The sequence below is a fragment of the Epinephelus lanceolatus genome, chromosome 21 (genome assembly GCF_041903045.1).
Source record: "Epinephelus lanceolatus isolate andai-2023 chromosome 21, ASM4190304v1, whole genome shotgun sequence".
In the NCBI taxonomy this organism is placed as follows: domain Eukaryota; kingdom Metazoa; phylum Chordata; class Actinopteri; order Perciformes; family Serranidae; genus Epinephelus; species Epinephelus lanceolatus.
In genome coordinates this window covers 28887140-28906066 of record NC_135754.1, presented here as the reverse complement: position 1 = coordinate 28906066, position 18927 = coordinate 28887140, and the positions used below count along the sequence as shown (strand labels likewise).

Here is an 18927-nt window from a genome sequence, read left to right as displayed (position 1 = left end):
GGTCCTCACAAATGACCAAAAATACATTGGTCCCCACAACTGACAAAAACAAAAATATGTGTGTTTGTTCTTCTGTCTGTGTTTTACAAGGGGAAAAAAAGATAATTTAATTGTGAATTTGTGTGATAAAAAAGTCAGATAAATGCATTCAAAGCCAGTGCTGTACATATATTTAATACAACTTGATATTAAAATGACCTACAAGTTTTCTGCAAGAACCTAGACAACCTGTGAGAGCAAAGATGATGCATAAAGATTGTGCATATTACACACTATTATAAATATATATATTAAAAAGCCTATCTAAACATCAGAAGTCATTTTTGGATCTGGTGGCTGTGAAGACCACAGCCTATGATTCATGTATGTCATCATACTCACTAAACAATTTTGTGACTCATAACCTGTATACAAGTGCCTGTATTCATATGTTTCCACATTTATTCAGCTTTTACTTTGTCATCAATCTGTAGAATCAGCATTAATTTAAACAAGCTGCTGACTGTCCTACACACACACACACACACACACACACAAAAAGTTTGTCTATATTGTTTATTTCAGCAGTATGAAAAGTCAGATACATGTTTACAGATGACAGGTCTTTTATTCTATCATGTGAATATATAATGTAGCTTACATGCAGATGTAGATTTGAAAAATCCCATTAGAGACAAAATGAAATGACTCAAACAATAGAAGAAAAAACACATTTACAGGTCTTTAGAAAATTAACACTTGGTATATAGTATATTATATGCTTAGTATAATGTATCAGCAAGAAACAAAACCAAAAAACACCTAACAGTAGACACCGTACCACATTACATTTTCACAGAAGAGAACTTGATTTTTAAAGAGCTACATTTAAATTTTAGCATATTTTACTATGTATTTGATCGACTCACTGAACAGTATAATTGTGCATGTTACATATCACAGGCATGTATATTACTATAACTGTATAACACCACCACCACACTGGTGTCAAAGGTTAATACAGAGTATATGTGTTAGATGTGTAGCAGTGTGTAAAACATGCAGAACTACTGAAAGACTACATAAATCAGAATTTCAGTTACAGCTGGGTAATATATTGATTAAATATCAATATCGTGATATGAGAAGAGATATCGTCTTATTCTCTATTGTAATATTGTAAGTGAAATAGAGTAATGTTTCTTTGCCTCTTATTTGCCTGTATGTATTTTGAGAATGTAGTAAAAGTCAACCCTACAATATTATCCCAACAACGATATTGATGTATCTGGTTAAAAATATCCCCTAGCCCTAACTTAAATTCAAAACAGACCAAATTTTGTTCATAGTACAATCACACAAAGTGATGTTACATTTCTCTCTCTCTCTCTCTTTTTTTTTTTTTCGGTCAATATTGTTGAGGATGTGGTCATCTTGTTTAAAAGACTTCATTAGAATTGTCACTGGACAAAGTGAGTGGGAGCTCTGCTAAGGGTTCATTTATGCTCAACGTTAAATACGGATCCGGATCCGGATCCGGACGGAGCCTTCTGTCCGTGCTCTGTGTTCATTTCGTCCGTATTTCTGCACGTTTCCATAAAGCTTACGGATACGGGCCAAACAGAGCAGTACCACTGGGAACCGTGGGGGCAGTGTTGCCGTCACTACCTGATACATAGCTCTAGTGAGACATGAAGAAGAAATAACAATTCAATTTCTCTCATTGGCAGTACTAGAGAAAAGAATTCTCCGTCCTCCAGTCGCGATGTATTTAACGGCCTCACCAACCACCGCCTCCTACAACACTGCCTCTGTTTTTGTCTTTTATGCAAGAGGTACATTATCAATATCTCCTCCACAGTCGCCATGTTTGTTTTTGAGTTTGTTGTTGTCATCAACTTTTGATGCTGGGCTGCCTCCTGGTGAATGTATTGGTTAACATCCATGCCAATGTAAAGGACGCATGGAAGTATGTGGGCAGTGACGGTAACATCGTTTGAAACGGACGTATACATTTTCGTACGTAAAGGGACTATAAATGAGCCTTAATATGTTCAGTGGGACTGCTCTCTGTGTCAAAAATAAATAACAAAGCACAGTGTCTGCGTAGTGTAAGCCAACATTGATTATTAATAGTAATGTGAATCATTTCATTGCAGAGACTTTGTGATGAAGACTAGTCATAACGGTTTGTTTGAGCAACAATAGGTCATTGTTTTCTTTGGCCCAGACCAGTGAAAGTGAACTACAGGCGTGAACACAGAGTACAGTTGTGTTAGCATCCATGAAAAATGACCAAATTGTGTTTTTAAACTTGAGCACTACTTGTAATCTTCATTCGCCCATATTGAAAAGATAATAATTAAAAACACACTTGCTGATGTGATGTAGAAAATGAAGAAAACTTTGTTGATGGTTTTAGTCACTCTGGTCCAGTAGCCAAGCTTCCCTTCTTCCTTCCTGCTGTTGAGGAGCAGAGTCAATGTTTTCTGCACTGCTGTCAGCTCATCCGAGACCTTCTTCAAGACACTGCACTCCATCAGTTGGCTGCTGCTACCCTGCAGACATAATTAAGAGGATTGGTAATTAAAGAAATATTCTTATAAAACTGGGCTATCTATGCAGTAGACAGGCATGGACACTTTTGAACTTAGTGCCACAGAACATAGAGAGAAAGGACTGTGACATTTGCTCTTGCTCAAGAGGGCCACAACACCTACAGCTACCAAAATGCACTGTGCTACACAGTGAAATTGGCTGTTGTGAAACAGGAAACAAAATGGCAGCTGGCTGGTAACAGACGACCTCAAATTACAGATAAACTGTAAACTGAAATATATTTCTGAAAACATATTAAGGGAGAATTAAAAAGGCAACAGATAGCATATTTTCCTAAATATATCATTATGAAAATAATGTGGGTTGCACAGGGTAGTGGCCACAGCAAAATCAGACTATCAGCGTTTACATAGGTTACTTAATGGCTTTGCAATCTTTGTAATAAGAATCTACTTTACGGCAGGAAACGCGTCATGTATTGCGAAACTGGTCGGTCAGCCAATCAGGGACTGAAGCTGGTCCTTATGAGGAGCTGGGCATGAGATAGTTGAGTCACGAGCACAATGGCAGACGGACACAGTTTGGAGAAAAGTGAAAAACGGCCTAGCGAAAGAAAACGAGCTCCTCTGTCTGAGGAGGCAAAGAAGAGCAAAAAGGAGAGTGATAAAAGAAGAGGAAAAACAAGAGTTAACCTCAGTCAGGTGTTCAAGAGATGGAGGGAGCTCCGTGACCAAAGAGGCTTCAACACCGATATCCAGCTAGCTTTCTTTCTAATGGATCAGTAAGTAACACGGCTAAATGTTAGCTAGACAAGAGAGGACTGTGCTGTACTGGCTGCTAGTTCATTCCTAGCTGGCCAGCATCGCAAATCGCCGCAACCAGGGACCGGGTAGCGAGTGTTGGTCAGCTGACATCCTCGTTGCCATTCTACGGCCCTTTTTCTTCAGATGAATCTGATTTTTGTTGCTCAGTCTCTTTACTCAGTTATTTAGTATAGTGTCCACACACCTTCTTACTCTACATATACATAGAGGTATACTGGTGGCTTTACAGCCTACATTTTACTGATTATCTCTGATCCCCACATTCAATTTGTTCGTTGCGACGAACAAATTGAATGTGGGGCCGACGCTGACGCTAGGTGGCGCCAAGCTAAAAAAAAAAAAAAAAAACGAATCCTATGTGTTGCCTCTTTAAACAGTACAGTAACACAATCTTAGTATCTGAACAGGGCTGCCTAGTTTTACTAATTCATCTCAGTTTTAGAAATACAAAGCTGGCTGAAAATATGCAAAGTATCCCCTTGACAAGATCATGGAATGTATAAGATTGGAAGCTGCTACATGTGACATTCTTGGATAAACCAACCTTTTTAATGTCATCGCAATGGACACAAAAAATAGAAAAAGTCGCAGTCTTTACTCACCAGAAGGATTAAGGGACATGGGAGGTCAAGCAGAGATAAAGCAAACTAATCCAAAAGGGAGATGACAAAAACAAGGTCAGAAGACACAGGCAAAATCCAAACACCAGCAACAACAAAAATGAGGAAAACACAAGTAAACAGGCTGAAATGTTTTCACTGAGGTAGGAAGACAAACTGGCATAGAGAAAATGGATCACACTAGGGAAGGAAGGTTTATGAGAGTCAAGGTAAAAAAAAACACAAAGACAGGAAGTAAAACAAATATGACACATGATGAGAGTGACTACAAAATAAAACAATACACAAACATAAACTAATGAACGAAACAAGAAACATGACAGGACATAAGAAACATCAAAATCCTCTTGAAGCACAAATCTCACAACAAATAAGCTAATATAAGAAACTAAATGATGATGCAAGCTCTAGTGAAAGTTCAGTCAGGATGACAATACCTTTCATACTCAGGCTGTAAGTTTTTCTCTCACCCTGCCATTCACTCCTTGCACTCCTTGTGCAGATATACCCATGTGCATGTGGACTAGGCCTTGTATTTTATTGCACAAATTGTTTGAGAGTTTGTAAACTGATGTTTTCATATAGTTTTGCTGTTGTTAAACACGGCCCCCTTTTACTGCAATACAGCAAGACTTTTCTCTACCTATGGATTCTTCATTCACTGAGGGAGCATACAAGAAAAGAAAAGCTTTCTTCACAAATTCAGCGTAACACAAAGTGGGGAACTGAAGTACATATGGTCATTTATTTTGGTGTAGTATTCCTTCAACCTTTAAAGTGCAACCGGAGCCTAACCTCTTTGGCCACTGACAGCAGTTCAGATGGAGGTTCGTCAGCAGACACATCACAGACACAGGCACAGTGATTCCATTTCTTCACCTCTGAAAGGATATGATCGACACAGAGAAAGTTGTAGCGTATTCAAAATGATGTATTATCAGTTGTAAATGTGTCTGTGATGAAATCAGTAAAATATAATCGTAGCAATAGAAAACTGAATAACAATAGTAGGTTGAGTTAAGATCCAGAGGTTTGTAGAATTATAATCTCACCTCCATCACAATTGTCTTTGCCCTGTTTGTCTCCACAGTCCTCACTCAGGCTTTGGTCTTCATCGGCATCATTGTCTTGGGATGCAGAGTCTTTCTCCACCAGATACATCATCAAAATCGTCTCCAAGAGGCTCAGAAGCATCAAACCAAACATCCCAATGCAGTAGACCGCTAAAGACACAAAGCCGTATCATGATATTTGGACAAACAACCACACATCAAGTCAGTATATGTAATTTTCCTGCTCATATGAAGTACAGTCCAAGAGAGTAATGAGCTTCTTTACCTATAAGTGGAATCCTGTCTGAAGAGGACGGCAGAATGTCATTGAGAATAAGCTGCATCACAGTAACAGCAAGCAGCACAGTGACCTTGAAGCCAACCTTCTCGCCTCCGGTGTCCGACATCAGGAAGGAGGCCAAGTCCAGACAGAAGAAGAACAGGACGGGTAGTATGAAATTGATGATGTAGAGGACAGACCGCCTCCTCATTTTGATCTATGAAATGTTTTTAAGAGTTAGGAGGTTGGTATCCTTACTCAAATATTTGTGCCAAAGGAAACTATGTAGTAGCAACAAAAAAATATGAAAAAACAATGTGGTCTTGTGAGTAGTGTCACCTGATGAACCTATAGAGAATTATTTCCTGAAGGTGCAGATTTTCTTGGCTTTAACCCTTGTGTTCCCCTTCAAAAAAGTTACATCGATGACCCTTCAAGTGGACAAAAATGTCCATTTTCTAAAAACTTTTGTAGTGTCCAACAAAAGGTCACAGGGGGGTGGATTTTTTGCATGGGAGTGTCATTCTGGGTGAAATTTCAAAATCCCAACTTTCAGCGCGAAAATCCATTATTTGACCCTGTAATGCATTTTTATCCCATCCATGACCCTTCAAATGGACAAAAATGTCCATTTTCTAGAAAGTGTCCCAGGGGGGTGATTTTTGTTTGGTGGGGGGGTTGGGGGGGGGGGGGTTGGGGGGGGGGGTTATAATGGTTATAACTGGTTATAATGGCCCAGGGCATCTGCCAGGGCTTGTGTGTTGTTGCTGTGCTGCATTTCAGCATTACAGGTTCCTGGGTGGATGGAGCTAGAGGTCATCAAGGAACAAGGAGCCAGTGGTCATTGTCTCCAGGTTATATAAGACTACCATCATGGTAGTTTGCTGGCTCCCTCTCCACTGGCAACACGCGGGAATTCTTGATTTCCTGTAAGTTTATTTATTATTATCTTAGCTTGGTACCATGTTTCTGTGTCACTCTGTCAGAACCAACATCTCTATTCCTTTCATTAAACAAAATTCTTTTGGTGGTTAATCCCTTGTATGTGCATCCCATATCTTCTGCAGTATTGTCTCCAGTAGACCAAACACTCTCGTGTTATCAGTTTCACAGCTCTTATAACTTTTTTGGTGTTGTTTTTTTTGGTCGTCTCTCAGTTCTCGGTGGGTAGATGCACAGCAGACACCAAAAATTGAGCCAAAATATGATTAAATTTTGGATTTACATTTGTGAGTTGGTCAGAAACTTGTTCCAGCTTCTTGCAACTGGCCAAAAAAGGATAATCTGTTATTGCAGGTTTCAGTAAAAGTAGCAAGTGAAATATAAGAAAGTCAACATAAAATTTTGTTGAAAAAACAAACAAACAAAAAATGGTGTTAGCAGTAAAATACTTAAAACTTAATACTTACAGTGTAAACGATCATGCTTTGGTTGTAGCTAAAATTGTTGACAGTTTTCTCTTCGGCACTTATGTTGATGAACAGCCACTCATACTGGGTCCGCATCAATTCACGAGACCATCGTGTGATCTTTGTAACATTGAGGTCTACATCAAACTTTAGTTCTTTATCTGAGATTAAAAGATAATAATAATACAAGTAAAACTTTGAGGGTTCTCATCAACTCAACAAAGAAGGTGTGTGTTATTCATTTTAGATAAATGTCTAGAAACGTTTAAATACAGCAGGTTACGGGCTCACCAGAGTATACAACAGACTTGAAAGACAGGTTGCAGCTCTGAATGTCGAAAGGGAATTTGAAAATTTGCATCCTGCATGAGCTGACCAGCACCTGGTCATTCCTAAATTCAACCTTACCATCCCATCTTAAGGTGAGAAAAGGAGTCGGGGGGGACTTGTCTTTCTCTGTCCTGTATGAAAACAAATGCAGATATTATGGCAAAAGCATTCAGCTTCACACTGAATTTCACACAGTATGATATATTATACTATAAAACATGAATCTACACAGCCTGCAATATGAAACAATTAACTATCTTAGACTTAAAACTTTATTTTCCACCAATCTACCACTGTGTCTTTCTATATAGTAAGCACTATCCTCACAGCATGACTATATCACATTTCTGCATGTGTTAATGAATTACTGCACTTGCTGGGTATCTACTGGTAGGTCACGGAAAAGTTATAGTACAGGGATTAAGATGTTGACAAATGTATATTTAGGAAGGACCTTGGATTAAATTACACAGTAAACACCAATACATGTTAAATAATGTAGTGTAAAGAGTTAATTCCTGATCATGCTGATTAAGGAACAAAAGCCAGATAATCATCATATAACCATGTTTTATGTATAAGGGCCTATAAAACTGATTGAGATGCACCTATATGTGTTAAGTCATTGTTATACATGTCAAAGTATTCACAATACAGAGTTATGAGCTGATATTGTATCCATACTAAAAGAACACACATATAACCTATCATGTTTTGTATAATGATAACACACACATACACTCAAATGTTTGTATTACCTGATGCACATTAAATGTTTATACTGCATGAGAGCACATGAGAGCACAAGGGGCTGCATAAAGAAAGTCCCTAAAATTCACATGTTTTTTAAAAATAAAGTGAAAGCAAATCTGAAGCTAAGGGTGGAAAATTTGGGAACTTCCAGGCTCAAATTGAAAGTGATACACCATTAAAATCAGGCCTGTTCACGATTGGACAAAAAGAAAAAGGTTGCCACCAATAGTTTTGCATTGAAGTAGGATGGATTAGCAGAAGGAGGTGGAGACTCTCTCCAGTCTCCACCAGCATAAAAACAGATGCTTTGTGAGTAGATTTTCAGTCCTGCTCCGGAGCTTGACTCGATGAGTTGTATGTGTTGAAGCTTGTGAACACATTAAACTTGATTGCATCGGACTCTGCCTGTCTCCAGTGTTTCTTTGAGTACTACTTAGCTGAATCCAAGGTACCAGATCGACATCAAAGGGCAACTGAGAAGTCAAGTGGAGGACAAGGTCGGGAGTCTACAGGCCCACTTCTAGGCACCGATTTTGCCTCTACAATAGAAACCCCTGGAAAATGCACTTCCTGCAGAACATGCATGGTTTCTGACAGCTGATATGCTTTGCTGTTTGAAAAGCTGGAAGCTGAATTATAGGGAAAACATCAGTACTTTGAAATGAAGAAAAGATAAGGACAAAATTTTAGTAAAATGACAGGCCTACCAGTCTTTGAAAAAGCCCTCTGCTCTAACCAACACGTCTGCTGTTTTTCAAGCACTGGCTAATGACATCTTCAGAGACCTACTTAATACTTATGTTTTTGTCCATGTGGATGACATTCTCAACTTCTCCAGCTTTTAACAGGATCATGTGCAGAAGATGATAAGGCTACCCCCATATCTCCAATCACTATCAGAACAGCAACAACCAGTGCCAAACACCTGCCTCAGACAGATTGTCTAGGTGCACAGAGACGTCATTATCTGTATCTGTATGTGTTTAACCAACAAAATGATCTGTCTCTGTATCTGTATTTGGATAGAGGTGGGCACAATTTTGTTTCGCTCTGGAGAAGAGGAATAGCATACTGTTACCACTGGAAAACACTGGTTCCAGTTCAGTCCTGGAAGTCATGCCCATAATTCACACAAGGTATCATGGGTACTTGGAATAAGGTGGACATGCTTCTGTCTAGTATGCATGTATGTATTTAAGGAAGGGAGCTGACTGGGACCAAGTGACCAGTCGGGGCTCTGTCAGGTGACCTGGTCTAGTAGGTATTAGAAGGTGTGTACCTGAATCTCCAAGATGAGATCAGGCCATGTGACACCATTGTTTAAGACTATGAGCTAATGCGTGTATGAAAAAAGAGAAAAACGTCATCATGTGACTCAATATTTCCAAGCATGTGATTGGTTAAAACTTGAGGGAGGCGCTGTTGGAGAGAGGAGGAACTCCCTGGTATATAGGATGGTGCACACTGTCTCTGGCTCAGTCTGCTTCCAGAACAGACCCATGAGTTTATGTCTGTTACTGCTTGGTGCACAAATTAACTCTTTTGCATCAGATTCTGCTAAGCTTCAAGTGTTTTTCTTCAGAGTGCTTTGAGACTCCAGTGACTCTGCTAAAAGTGGTTTTCACAAAGTACTGATCAGCGTACCAGTCAATTTTTTTTGGTTCAGGCTGGGACAATTTGCCCACAACAGCCTCTACATTGTATTTTGTCTGATGAAGAGTGTGAAGCTTGAAATGCAACCTCAGTGGTAATTCAATTAAATATTTATGGAAGCATAGTCTAGTGTGTAGACTTTGCTTTTTTGTCTCTTGCACTAAGTCTTGTCCAGCACCTCATGTTTATCGTCTGGATGTGCATGCTTTTGTAAAGTTTTCATTGCTATCCATAGAGCCATGCCGCTTGCATGGCTAAAACATTTATTGCATTATCAGCATAGTTACCGTTTTTATCTTCTAGCAGCAATATTTAAGTACCCTTTAACTTTTAGATTAAAAAAGAACTTACATCTTAATTTAGGTTCCCCACCAAAGTTGTAACCCCTTAATCCCTGACCTCCACGAAATATGTACCCAGTAAGGGTTTAACTGGGTATCGCTGTACATGATATTTACACTGTAATTTCTAGGCTATATTGTAAACTGTTACCAAGTATTCAAACTTTGGCATATCCACTAGGATCTGTAGGTGACAACAGTTTGTTAGCACAAAAGAAGTTTAAGGGGATGCATTTGATTGATTCAGACTTTCAGACGTCATCAAACAGTAAATATACAACATGTAATGAATACTGCATATAGTCAACATGTTTAAAAACCTGTTGTGTTTATGTTTTGGCATCCAAATGTTTCAGACTCAGACTCATTTCTGAACAGTTAAGTGGTGCTGTACTGTTGTGAGTGTGAGAACATGCTAAAACTTACATCTCTTCAATAGTTATATCTGGCCTCCACAATAATTCTTTAGGAACTACTACTTTTTCAAGTCCACAAAAGTTAGATGGATGCCACCCAATGTATTTATTGCCCCAGCCCTATATAGGAAAAAAGGGAAAGAGGGGATCAGGAAATAAGGAAGAATGAGGGAAAGAGAAAGAGAGTGAAAAGATGTGATTTAAAAGCAAAAAAAAAAAAAAAAATTCCATTAATTATGAACAGGTGATAATAAAAAAAGAAAGAACTCACCATATAAATCCACACGTAAGAAATGAAAGTCTGGTCGATCTCTCTCTATGAGCAAAGAAATATAGTATGTGTGAAAATCTTTCTAGCAGCACAGTTACATTCTGGCCATATACACAGCAGAACTGGCACTAAAAATAGCACTATGTAAGTTTTTAATACAGCTATAAGGAGATTTTATCCAGCAATGAAACAGTTTCAATTGAATACTGATGCCACTATCTGATCCACATAAGAAAACGCGACCATCAGCAAGAAGATTGGCTATTTCTACAAAATTATTCCTGTTGCCTTTACTGGTCTGATTATCCCATGCAAAATGAAACAAACTGATTTATGGCATGCAGATTGAAAGAGCAGATTGTTTTCTCCTGATGACTCTTCAATGAAGGTCATATTTGTATAGGTGTCACTGCACAGTAGAACAGTGCTTTACCAATCCAGAGTCTGCTAAATCTTCCTGCAGGTCTTTTTTTACAGTCAAATGGGGGTTTTGATTTGCCTTTCTTAGCAATCCTATGAGCATCTCTATCTGGATGGTTTCTTGGTCTGCAGACCTCAACTTGAACTCTACAGTCCCTATTAACTGCCATTTCTTAAATTACATTACGAATTGAGGAAATGACTACCTTAAAAACACTTTGCTATCTTCTTACAGGCTTCTCCTGCTTTGTGGACATCAATTATTTTAGTTTCCAGAGTTGTACGCAGCTGTTTAGTAGAGCCCATGGCTGCCGATTGTTGGGACAAGGTTTCAGGAGTCAGAGTAAAGCTTTGAAATTCGCGTCACCATATCTTTCTTAACGATGATTGTTACCAAGCCAGAGCCGTAATAAGCTAATTATTGTGTGAGACCCTGGTAAAAGTTGTCTGAGAGTGCAAATATCTTGGGGTGCCCAATCTTTTGCATGCCACTGTAGCACTATGCAAGTTTTAAATACAGCTACAAGGAGTTTTTTTTAACCAGCATTGAAACAATTTCAGTTAAATACTGATGCCACTGTATGATCCACATAAGAAAACGACACCATCAGCAAGAAGATTGGCTATCCATCCATCCATCCATTTTCTAACCGCTTATCCTCTTGAGGGTCGTGGGGGGGCTGGAGCTTATCCCAGCTGACATTGGGCTAGAGGCAGGGTACACCCTGGACGAGGTTGCCAGATTATCGCAGACAACCATTCACACTCACATTCACACCTACGGACAATTTAGAGTCACCAATTAACCTGCATGTCTTTGGACTGTGGGAGGAAGCCGGAGTACCCAGAGAAAACCCACGCTGACATGGGGAGAACATGCAAACTCCGCACAGAAGGGCTCCCACACCCCGGATCAAACCAGGAGCCCACTTACTGTGAGGCGACAGTGCTAACCACCACACCACCGTGCCGCCAGAAGATTGGCTATTTCTACAAAATTATTCTTAATGCTTTCCCCCAGTCTGACGATCCCTGTGAAATCAAAAGAAATGATTTATGGCATGCAGACTGGAAGAGCCTATGCTCACATTTTACCAAACAACATTTTGCAGTGAGTACATTAGCCAGTTAAAATGAAACAGAAGAAGATTTCTCTTTAGAGAATTTTAATTTTTAATGTTATATTTTCGGGGGTTATGGCTGATAGTGGGGCAGGATCAGCAACAAAAAGAATTGACTCGAGCAAAAATAGAGAAAAGGTACACTTTACACAATACTGAGCAGAGTGTCAGACATTACAGTGCTAGCATATGGCTATTTCCAGGAGACAGTACATGCTAGTACAACGAAGTACAAATTGAAATTTCAGAATCATCAGTACAAAAGAATTGCTCATTCATTTTGGCCTCACATGGCTACATTTATACGGAATGTTATAAACTCTTTGAACAGGTCAGTGAACAAAATATACCCTTCTTGGCAGAGGAAATAATCATTATCATTAAAAATATACTATGCAGGATTAGACATGTAGGAGCAGAATATGCATGCATCATTATAATTATTTTTTGTTTGGTGTATATGTTCTATTAGGTATCAGGTCATCACTTTATATGGTAGGAACCGTTCTTTGTATGATCAAATGTTCCACCTGGAAAGAAAAACAGTTTTTGACCACTGAAGCAGCTTGTTGCTGAGGGAGTTACATGTGTGGATGTTTTTGAGTATTATTGAAAACATGTTTGAGTTTATTGGACACTGACAAGTTTGTGATGGAAAATAAATGAATAGAGTGTTCAACTGGCAAGTTTGACTCAGACTTTGATTCATCAGACACGATAACAATCAAGCATTTCAATTAAGTCATCCCAGTGCAGCATCTCAGTGGCTTAAAGCATTGGCTTAGCATCTACAAGACTCATAAGTCCCTTTTTTACTGCACAAAAAATCTGCTAACACCTGCTAATATCTGGCTTTTTAATGTAATGGAAAAGGTTACGGTCAAATGTCTCTGTTATAGTCACGGGTGTTTACCAGCTCTGGCACTGATCAGCATTGATGGAAACACAACACCCCGGTCAACGCGCTAATTTTAGGTTCTTTACTGGCAAAATGCAATTAACCTTATGGGCCATAGGCCTTTTTGGGGTATTTTTACTGCCTTTACTTTTAAGCTCATATCACAGTCATTATAAAGACTACATACACATGCTATATCTTGTTTTTTTTCAGGAGAATCTGGGCTAACCAGATTTTCCATCATTACATGTCCTCCTATGTGCCTGTATTTTATATTATTTTTTATATCAATGAAAAAAACAAATCCGTGTTACTAAATTCTTACATTTTGACATGTATCTCACTATAGCAAGTTGGAAAATGACATATTCTGCCATATATGAAGAGGGGAGACTCTCTGGAATCTGGCAATATAAGAACCATGATGGTGGGACATTCTGTCACTACACAGTTGTCCAAAACATGTGGTTTGTGCCAGGCGGACATGATTGCCAGTATTTTTTCATTATTGCAAGAAATTCCATTGACTCATTCACAAGTCAAAAATGTGTTTTATCTGAAAGAAACATGCAATATTTACATCTAAGATAATAGAAAAATAGTCAACCAAGTGCAATGATGTCCTCCAAGATAATATTTGTTTTTCAGTTTCAGTTATATATTGGGGGGACATTTTGGGCATTGGTTGGGGGGGGGGGGGGCACGTGTCCCCCTCAGTGTATATGGTGACTACTGCCCTGTCAGCATGCATAATTAGGCTGCCCGCAAAGGTGAAGTGTGCTTGTCTTGTCATACAAAGTTTGATGAAATTCATCAGGTTTTTATTTTGTAGACACTTGATCTGTATTTATAGCGTGATGGGATGACAGCACATGTGTGTGGTATCACTGGAAAGCTCTGCTCCTGCGCTTTCATGTGATATGCGTGGCATTTCTGTGCGAGCCTGCATTCGCGAGTAATCCATTTAAGAGTAATGTGTGTGCAAAGCTGTATGAAAGCTCTGTTATACATCTTTTTAGTGTAAATTTATCATTTCTTTTCGCTGTGAAAACATTAGACTATTGACAAGTGCTTGGTCTTCTCGAAAAGCTACGATTCCGCTGTTTCATGTGATATGCGTGGCTTCTCGCTATGACGAAAGGTTGCAGAGAAAATCCATAGAGAAGAACAGGTGTGAATTTGGACGCACTATGCGTCATTCGGGGTTGGATTTTACTTTCACTTTTGCTGACAAGCTTGGTTACAAACAGTAACCGACAATTTGTGATAGCATGGCATTAAAAACTTACCACATCAAAGATACTATAGAGTGACATTTGAAGGTGTATGTATGTAATCTCATTGAAGTCAGGTCGGACCATAGTGTACAGCTCCATGTTTTTGGTCAGGTTCAGGTGGTTAAACAAAATCTGATAACTGCAGTTCACCTTATCTACAGCATCTTCATAGGAAAAAAAAAACAAAAACAAAGAAAATTAAATTTCATACACTGTTAGAAAGAGGATATTCTTAAAGGGAAAGTGCATCCAAAAAGGAAAATTCAGCCATTATCTACTCACCCATATGCCAAGGGAGGCACAGGTGAAGTTTTAGAGTCCTCACATCCCTTGCGGAGATCCCAGGGGAGAGGGGGTAGCAACAAAACTCCACCTAATGCAGGCTGACAGTGCCCCAGATTCAAACGTCCAAAAACACATAATTCAAACCACAAAATATTTCCATACTGCTCGTCCGTAGTGATCTAAGTGTCCTGAAGCTCCGACATAAAAAGTTGTTTGGAAAAACATCATTTGAACTCTGTTTTTAGCCTCAATGTAGCCTGTAGCTCTGACTGCCTCTCTGTGCACCGACACCAGCGAAAGCACGTGAACATACATGAAGGCGGTGCCCAAGTCTCATGGTCTCGCACAAGCGCACACACGTGAGCGTGGTGTACAGAGAGGCAGTTAGAGTTCAAATGATGTTTTTCCAAACAACTTTTTATGTCGAAGCTTCAGGACACTTGCATCACTACGGACGAGCAGTATGGAGATACTTTGTGGTTTCAATGATGTGTTTTTTTGGATGTTTGAATCTTGGGCGCCATCAGCCTGCATTAGGTGGAGTTGTGCCACTACCCACTCTCCCCTGGGATCTCCGCAAGGGATGTGAGGACTCTAAAACTTCACCTGAGCCTCCCTCGTCATATGGGTGAGTAGATAATGGCTGAATTTTCATTTTTGGGTGCATTCTCCCTTTAAGTTTCAAGATTTGCATAATTAAGGCTACAGGAATAAATATTAACACAAACAATTACTGTACACATCTGGATTGTTATTATATGTAGCCTACATACCTTTGTTGTTGTCTGAATAGTCGTTATAAACATATGAGTTACTGACTGTGTGTTTGAAAAAGGTTTACAGCTTGTCATCATGTCTTTACAAGCATCAAGCATCTGTGTGTGGTTTGTGCAGCAGAAGCCATTGCTCCACTGCTCTGGGTAAAATTAATGCCAGACACCACACTTGTCTCTATTTGATTACTTTCTAATGTATTAGGCTATAAAGTCAAAAACTAGAATGTGATATGAGTGTTATGTAGTATATTACAGTCGAAGTTGATAGTATGTCATAAAAATGACCCTCCCTCCCATGTTGAATACTGTAGGTGATTAAGGCCTAATTAAAGTTTACACAGGGCTCTCCATTTCAGATCCATCTGCTACACATAGTCCTAATGCATCCAACATCAGCCCAGGACAATCCTCAAGCATTCACAACAGACCACATCTGTTTTCTATTCACTGTTCACACCAGTAACATATCTTTTAGTTTACTGTTTTACTGTTACACACAAAACTGCTTAAACTTTAAGTGTGTCTTAAGTGTCAAGATTTCCAAAATTAAGGCTACAAGAACAAATATAAACACAACAATTACTGTACACTTTTAGATTGTTTGTTACCTTTACATACCTTCGTTGTTGCCTTCATAATCAGAGTCAGATGTGTATAATTAAGGCTATGAGAATAAATATTAACACAATTACTGTACACTTTTGGATTGTTTTTTACCCGAACATACCTTTGTTGTGGTCCGTATCGTCATCATAAACATATGAGTTATCTGAGGTATTTCCACCTAACAGAAAAGAGTATACAGGTCTTATCTTATCTTGGCTTTAAGATTCCTTAATAACTGATACAAATATAAATGTTCACATATTTAATTACTGTGTATATTTGGAGTGTTTATTTTCTGTACGTACCTCCCTCAAAGCTCTGATCTGACTTCTGTTGATAATCAAGCTCTACTTTCTCTGAGCAATTGGAGGTACTTCCATCTGAAAGAAAAGAGTAAACTATGTAAACTAAATTATTTTTATGAACACACATCTCCTGCCTTAATACACAGCATGATTATGTGCATCTGCAGATAGTTTTGTAAGTGAGGATTTAATTTGTTTTGAGATTCTTTAATAACTGCTACAAATATGAATATTCACATTATTATTAATTCACATTAGTATTTATTTTCTGTACTTACCTCCCCCAAAGCTGTGATTTGACTTCTGTTGATCATCAAGGAGCTCTGGTTTCTCTGAGTGACTGTAGGTACTTCTATCTAAAAAGACAGTATACAGCTCTTTAGATTTAATAAACAAAAAATGAAAAATATTTACCAGCAACATTTCTTTGCAACAACAGTCACCCCATGACTTTGGATTATTCACATATCACACTGTGAACAGCTTTTGGAAAGAGATATTGCTTGCAGTATTATTATTTGCAGTTAATTTTTTTATGCTGTATAACAAAGCTCCATTCACCTCCATGGAATTTGGGTGACAACAAAAATGTCACAGCTGCATGCATTATATAGAATTGTTCCAGCTTACCTGTGAGGAGGAACAGAAGGAGAAAACCTGCAAGCTTCATGACTGTGAGAGGTCTGCACAGTCAGTGAGCATCCCTGTCTTCTCTGTGTTGACTGGAAATGTGTGTCGCAGTAATAATATTACTGTGTTATATAAGAGAGGAACTGCCAACACCCTCGACACTTAGCCGCATGTGGGCAAATCAATTTTTCTTTCAATCCAAAAGCTTTTTACTTTTTGCTTCCACTGTTGTGGCTTTTTAGTTCCCCAAGTTAAGTAGTTCAGTGGATGAGCTGCGTCTAAAAGGAGCCTTATGTCACAAAAAATATATAATTATTCTCAGGAGTGACTACTTACTGTAACAAGCTTTCCCATTCCCTCCAGGGCACAGTTCATTTATTGCCCTCTCTAACCACTACACATCATCATCTTCACAGTTCAGAGTTGCCAAGGGGAACTGCCCATTAGTTCGACAGCCCATTGGTTCGACATCCCATTGTTCCGACCATATTAAACTCATCGTTCTGAAGTTCATTCCGAAATCATCATGATGCCCTGTGGTTAAGGTCTGGTTAGGTTTAGGCACAAAAACCACTTGGTTAGGGTCAGGAAAAGATCATGGTGTGGGTTAAAATGAAAAAGAAAGTGACAAACACATAAGCCGTGAGCCTGCTCCGCCTCAAGCTGGTCGCGGCGCACCATATGCCCGCTGTGAGCCGTTCAGCACCTCGGACAGTCGGACTAATGGGATGTCGAACCAATGGGCTGTCGAACCAATGACATGGACCCATTGCCAAGTGGAGGGAGACCCTGGTTCTGGAGGTATTTTTCCCCACATACAAACAGTCTTTGGGGAAAAAAAATCAGCAATACTAAGGGTTTATTTCATGGCTATCATATTTAATTATTAGGGCCCGAGCACAAAATGGTGCAAGGACCCTATTGTAATGCAAGAAATTCTTCTTCTTCATCATCTTCTTCCTATAAATGAATCTCATTTTTGAGGGGCTAAAGGTGCTCAAAAACCCATGAACTATGCACACACACCACATCTGGTGAAGGTTTGATATTTAATGGGACTCATGCTCAGGTGCAAAAAAATGGCTCGGTAGCACCCCATATTATATTTCTACAAAACAGATCCTAATGCTGGTTTTACCTCCAAGTACAAAACTCGACAGGCACAGGTAACATCCCAAGAAGTACAAAAAAAATCTCTTGGAGCCATACCCTAAACCCAGCAGGAAGTCAGCTATTTTTAATTAAATGTTTCTTTTTTTGTGCATTTTTAGCCATTTCCTGGCATTGTACTTTAACAAACTCCTCCTAAAGATTTGATCTGATTGACTTTAAATTTGGCCTGTACCATCTAAAGACCTTTGACATGAAAGGTTACCCAGAGCTTGAGTTTTCATCAAACTGTGTGACCATGGCGAGGCGTCAAATTTCCATGTTTCGACACCAAACAGGAAGTGGTTTGTAACTCCAGCATACATGGTCCAATCTGCCCCAAACCTAACATGTTTGATGGCAGTCCCACCTTGAACACATCAACATGCCAGTAATTAGTTAGTTATAGTGCCCCCTACTGACAATGGGAAACAACATGTTTTATGCTTTCATTTACTTCTCCCAGCAGGTTGACCAGATCAACCTCAAATTTGCCTTAGAAAAGTCTCAAGACGTTGATGATACTTTCTGAGTTTTCATCAGATGGCGGTACTGAGACACGGTGGCCATTTTGCTGTTTCAACATAAAACAGGAAGTTGTCATAACTTGAGCATACATTGTCCGATCTGCCCCAAATTGGTCATGCTCCGTGACAGTCCTTGCCTCATGACATCTGCATGCCAGAATGGAGTTATGGTTATAACACCAATTACTGGCAACAGCAAATGACATGTTTTTTTTTTACTTTGATGTGCACCTTTCAGAGAAGTGACCACATCCACCTAAAATTTGGTTTGGTAAATCACAACACCTTGATGGTGGTTATGTGTGAAGATTGTGAGTTTACATTAATTGATGGTTGCCATAAAACAAAAAGTTCATATAAATTCAGGGTACCTTGTCCAGTTTGTCCCAAATTTAATTTGTTGTATACAGCTCCAGGCCTGATGGTATCAATGTGGCAATTAGGTC

General features: G+C 39.1%; 1 protein-coding gene across 2 annotated transcripts; it reads right to left on the bottom strand.

The window, feature by feature from the left end:
• Window positions 1–541: 541 nt before the first annotated feature.
• On the bottom strand, window positions 542–17028 carry LOC117246982 (5-hydroxytryptamine receptor 3C-like). Of its 2 annotated transcripts, XM_033611045.2 has the most exons (14): window positions 16806–17028; window positions 16454–16531; window positions 16176–16250; window positions 15992–16048; window positions 14216–14367; window positions 10488–10532; window positions 10227–10336; window positions 7015–7184; window positions 6724–6884; window positions 5321–5531; window positions 5035–5205; window positions 4778–4863; window positions 3965–4009; window positions 542–2537 (listed from the first exon to the last, which is right to left on the bottom strand). In XM_033611045.2, exons 1-14 carry the CDS (start codon window positions 16843–16845, stop codon window positions 2301–2303), a joined length of 1638 nt encoding a protein of 545 aa, XP_033466936.1. In that variant the 5' UTR covers window positions 16846–17028; the 3' UTR covers window positions 542–2300. The 2 variants fall into 2 exon arrangements, with proteins under 2 accessions (XP_033466936.1, XP_033466937.1); XM_033611046.2 differs by lacking the exon at window positions 3965–4009 and having other exon boundaries at window positions 16806–17027.
• Between the last annotated feature and the right edge of the window lie 1899 nt (window positions 17029–18927).

Bases quoted from the DNA above. Each gene is read 5' to 3' on its own strand.
- LOC117246982 (XM_033611045.2), bottom strand. From the start codon at position 16,845: ATGAAGCTTGCAGGTTTTCTCCTTCTGTTCCTCCTCACAG. The intron at 10,533-14,215 runs GTAAGTTTTTAA...CTTTGCTCATAG, and splicing joins TCTATAGTATCTTTGATGTG to AGAGAGATCGACCAGACTTT. The intron at 4,010-4,777 runs GTTAGGCTCCGG...CTTTTGGATTAG, and splicing joins TGCTGTCAGTGGCCAAAGAG to TTTGCTTTATCTCTGCTTGA.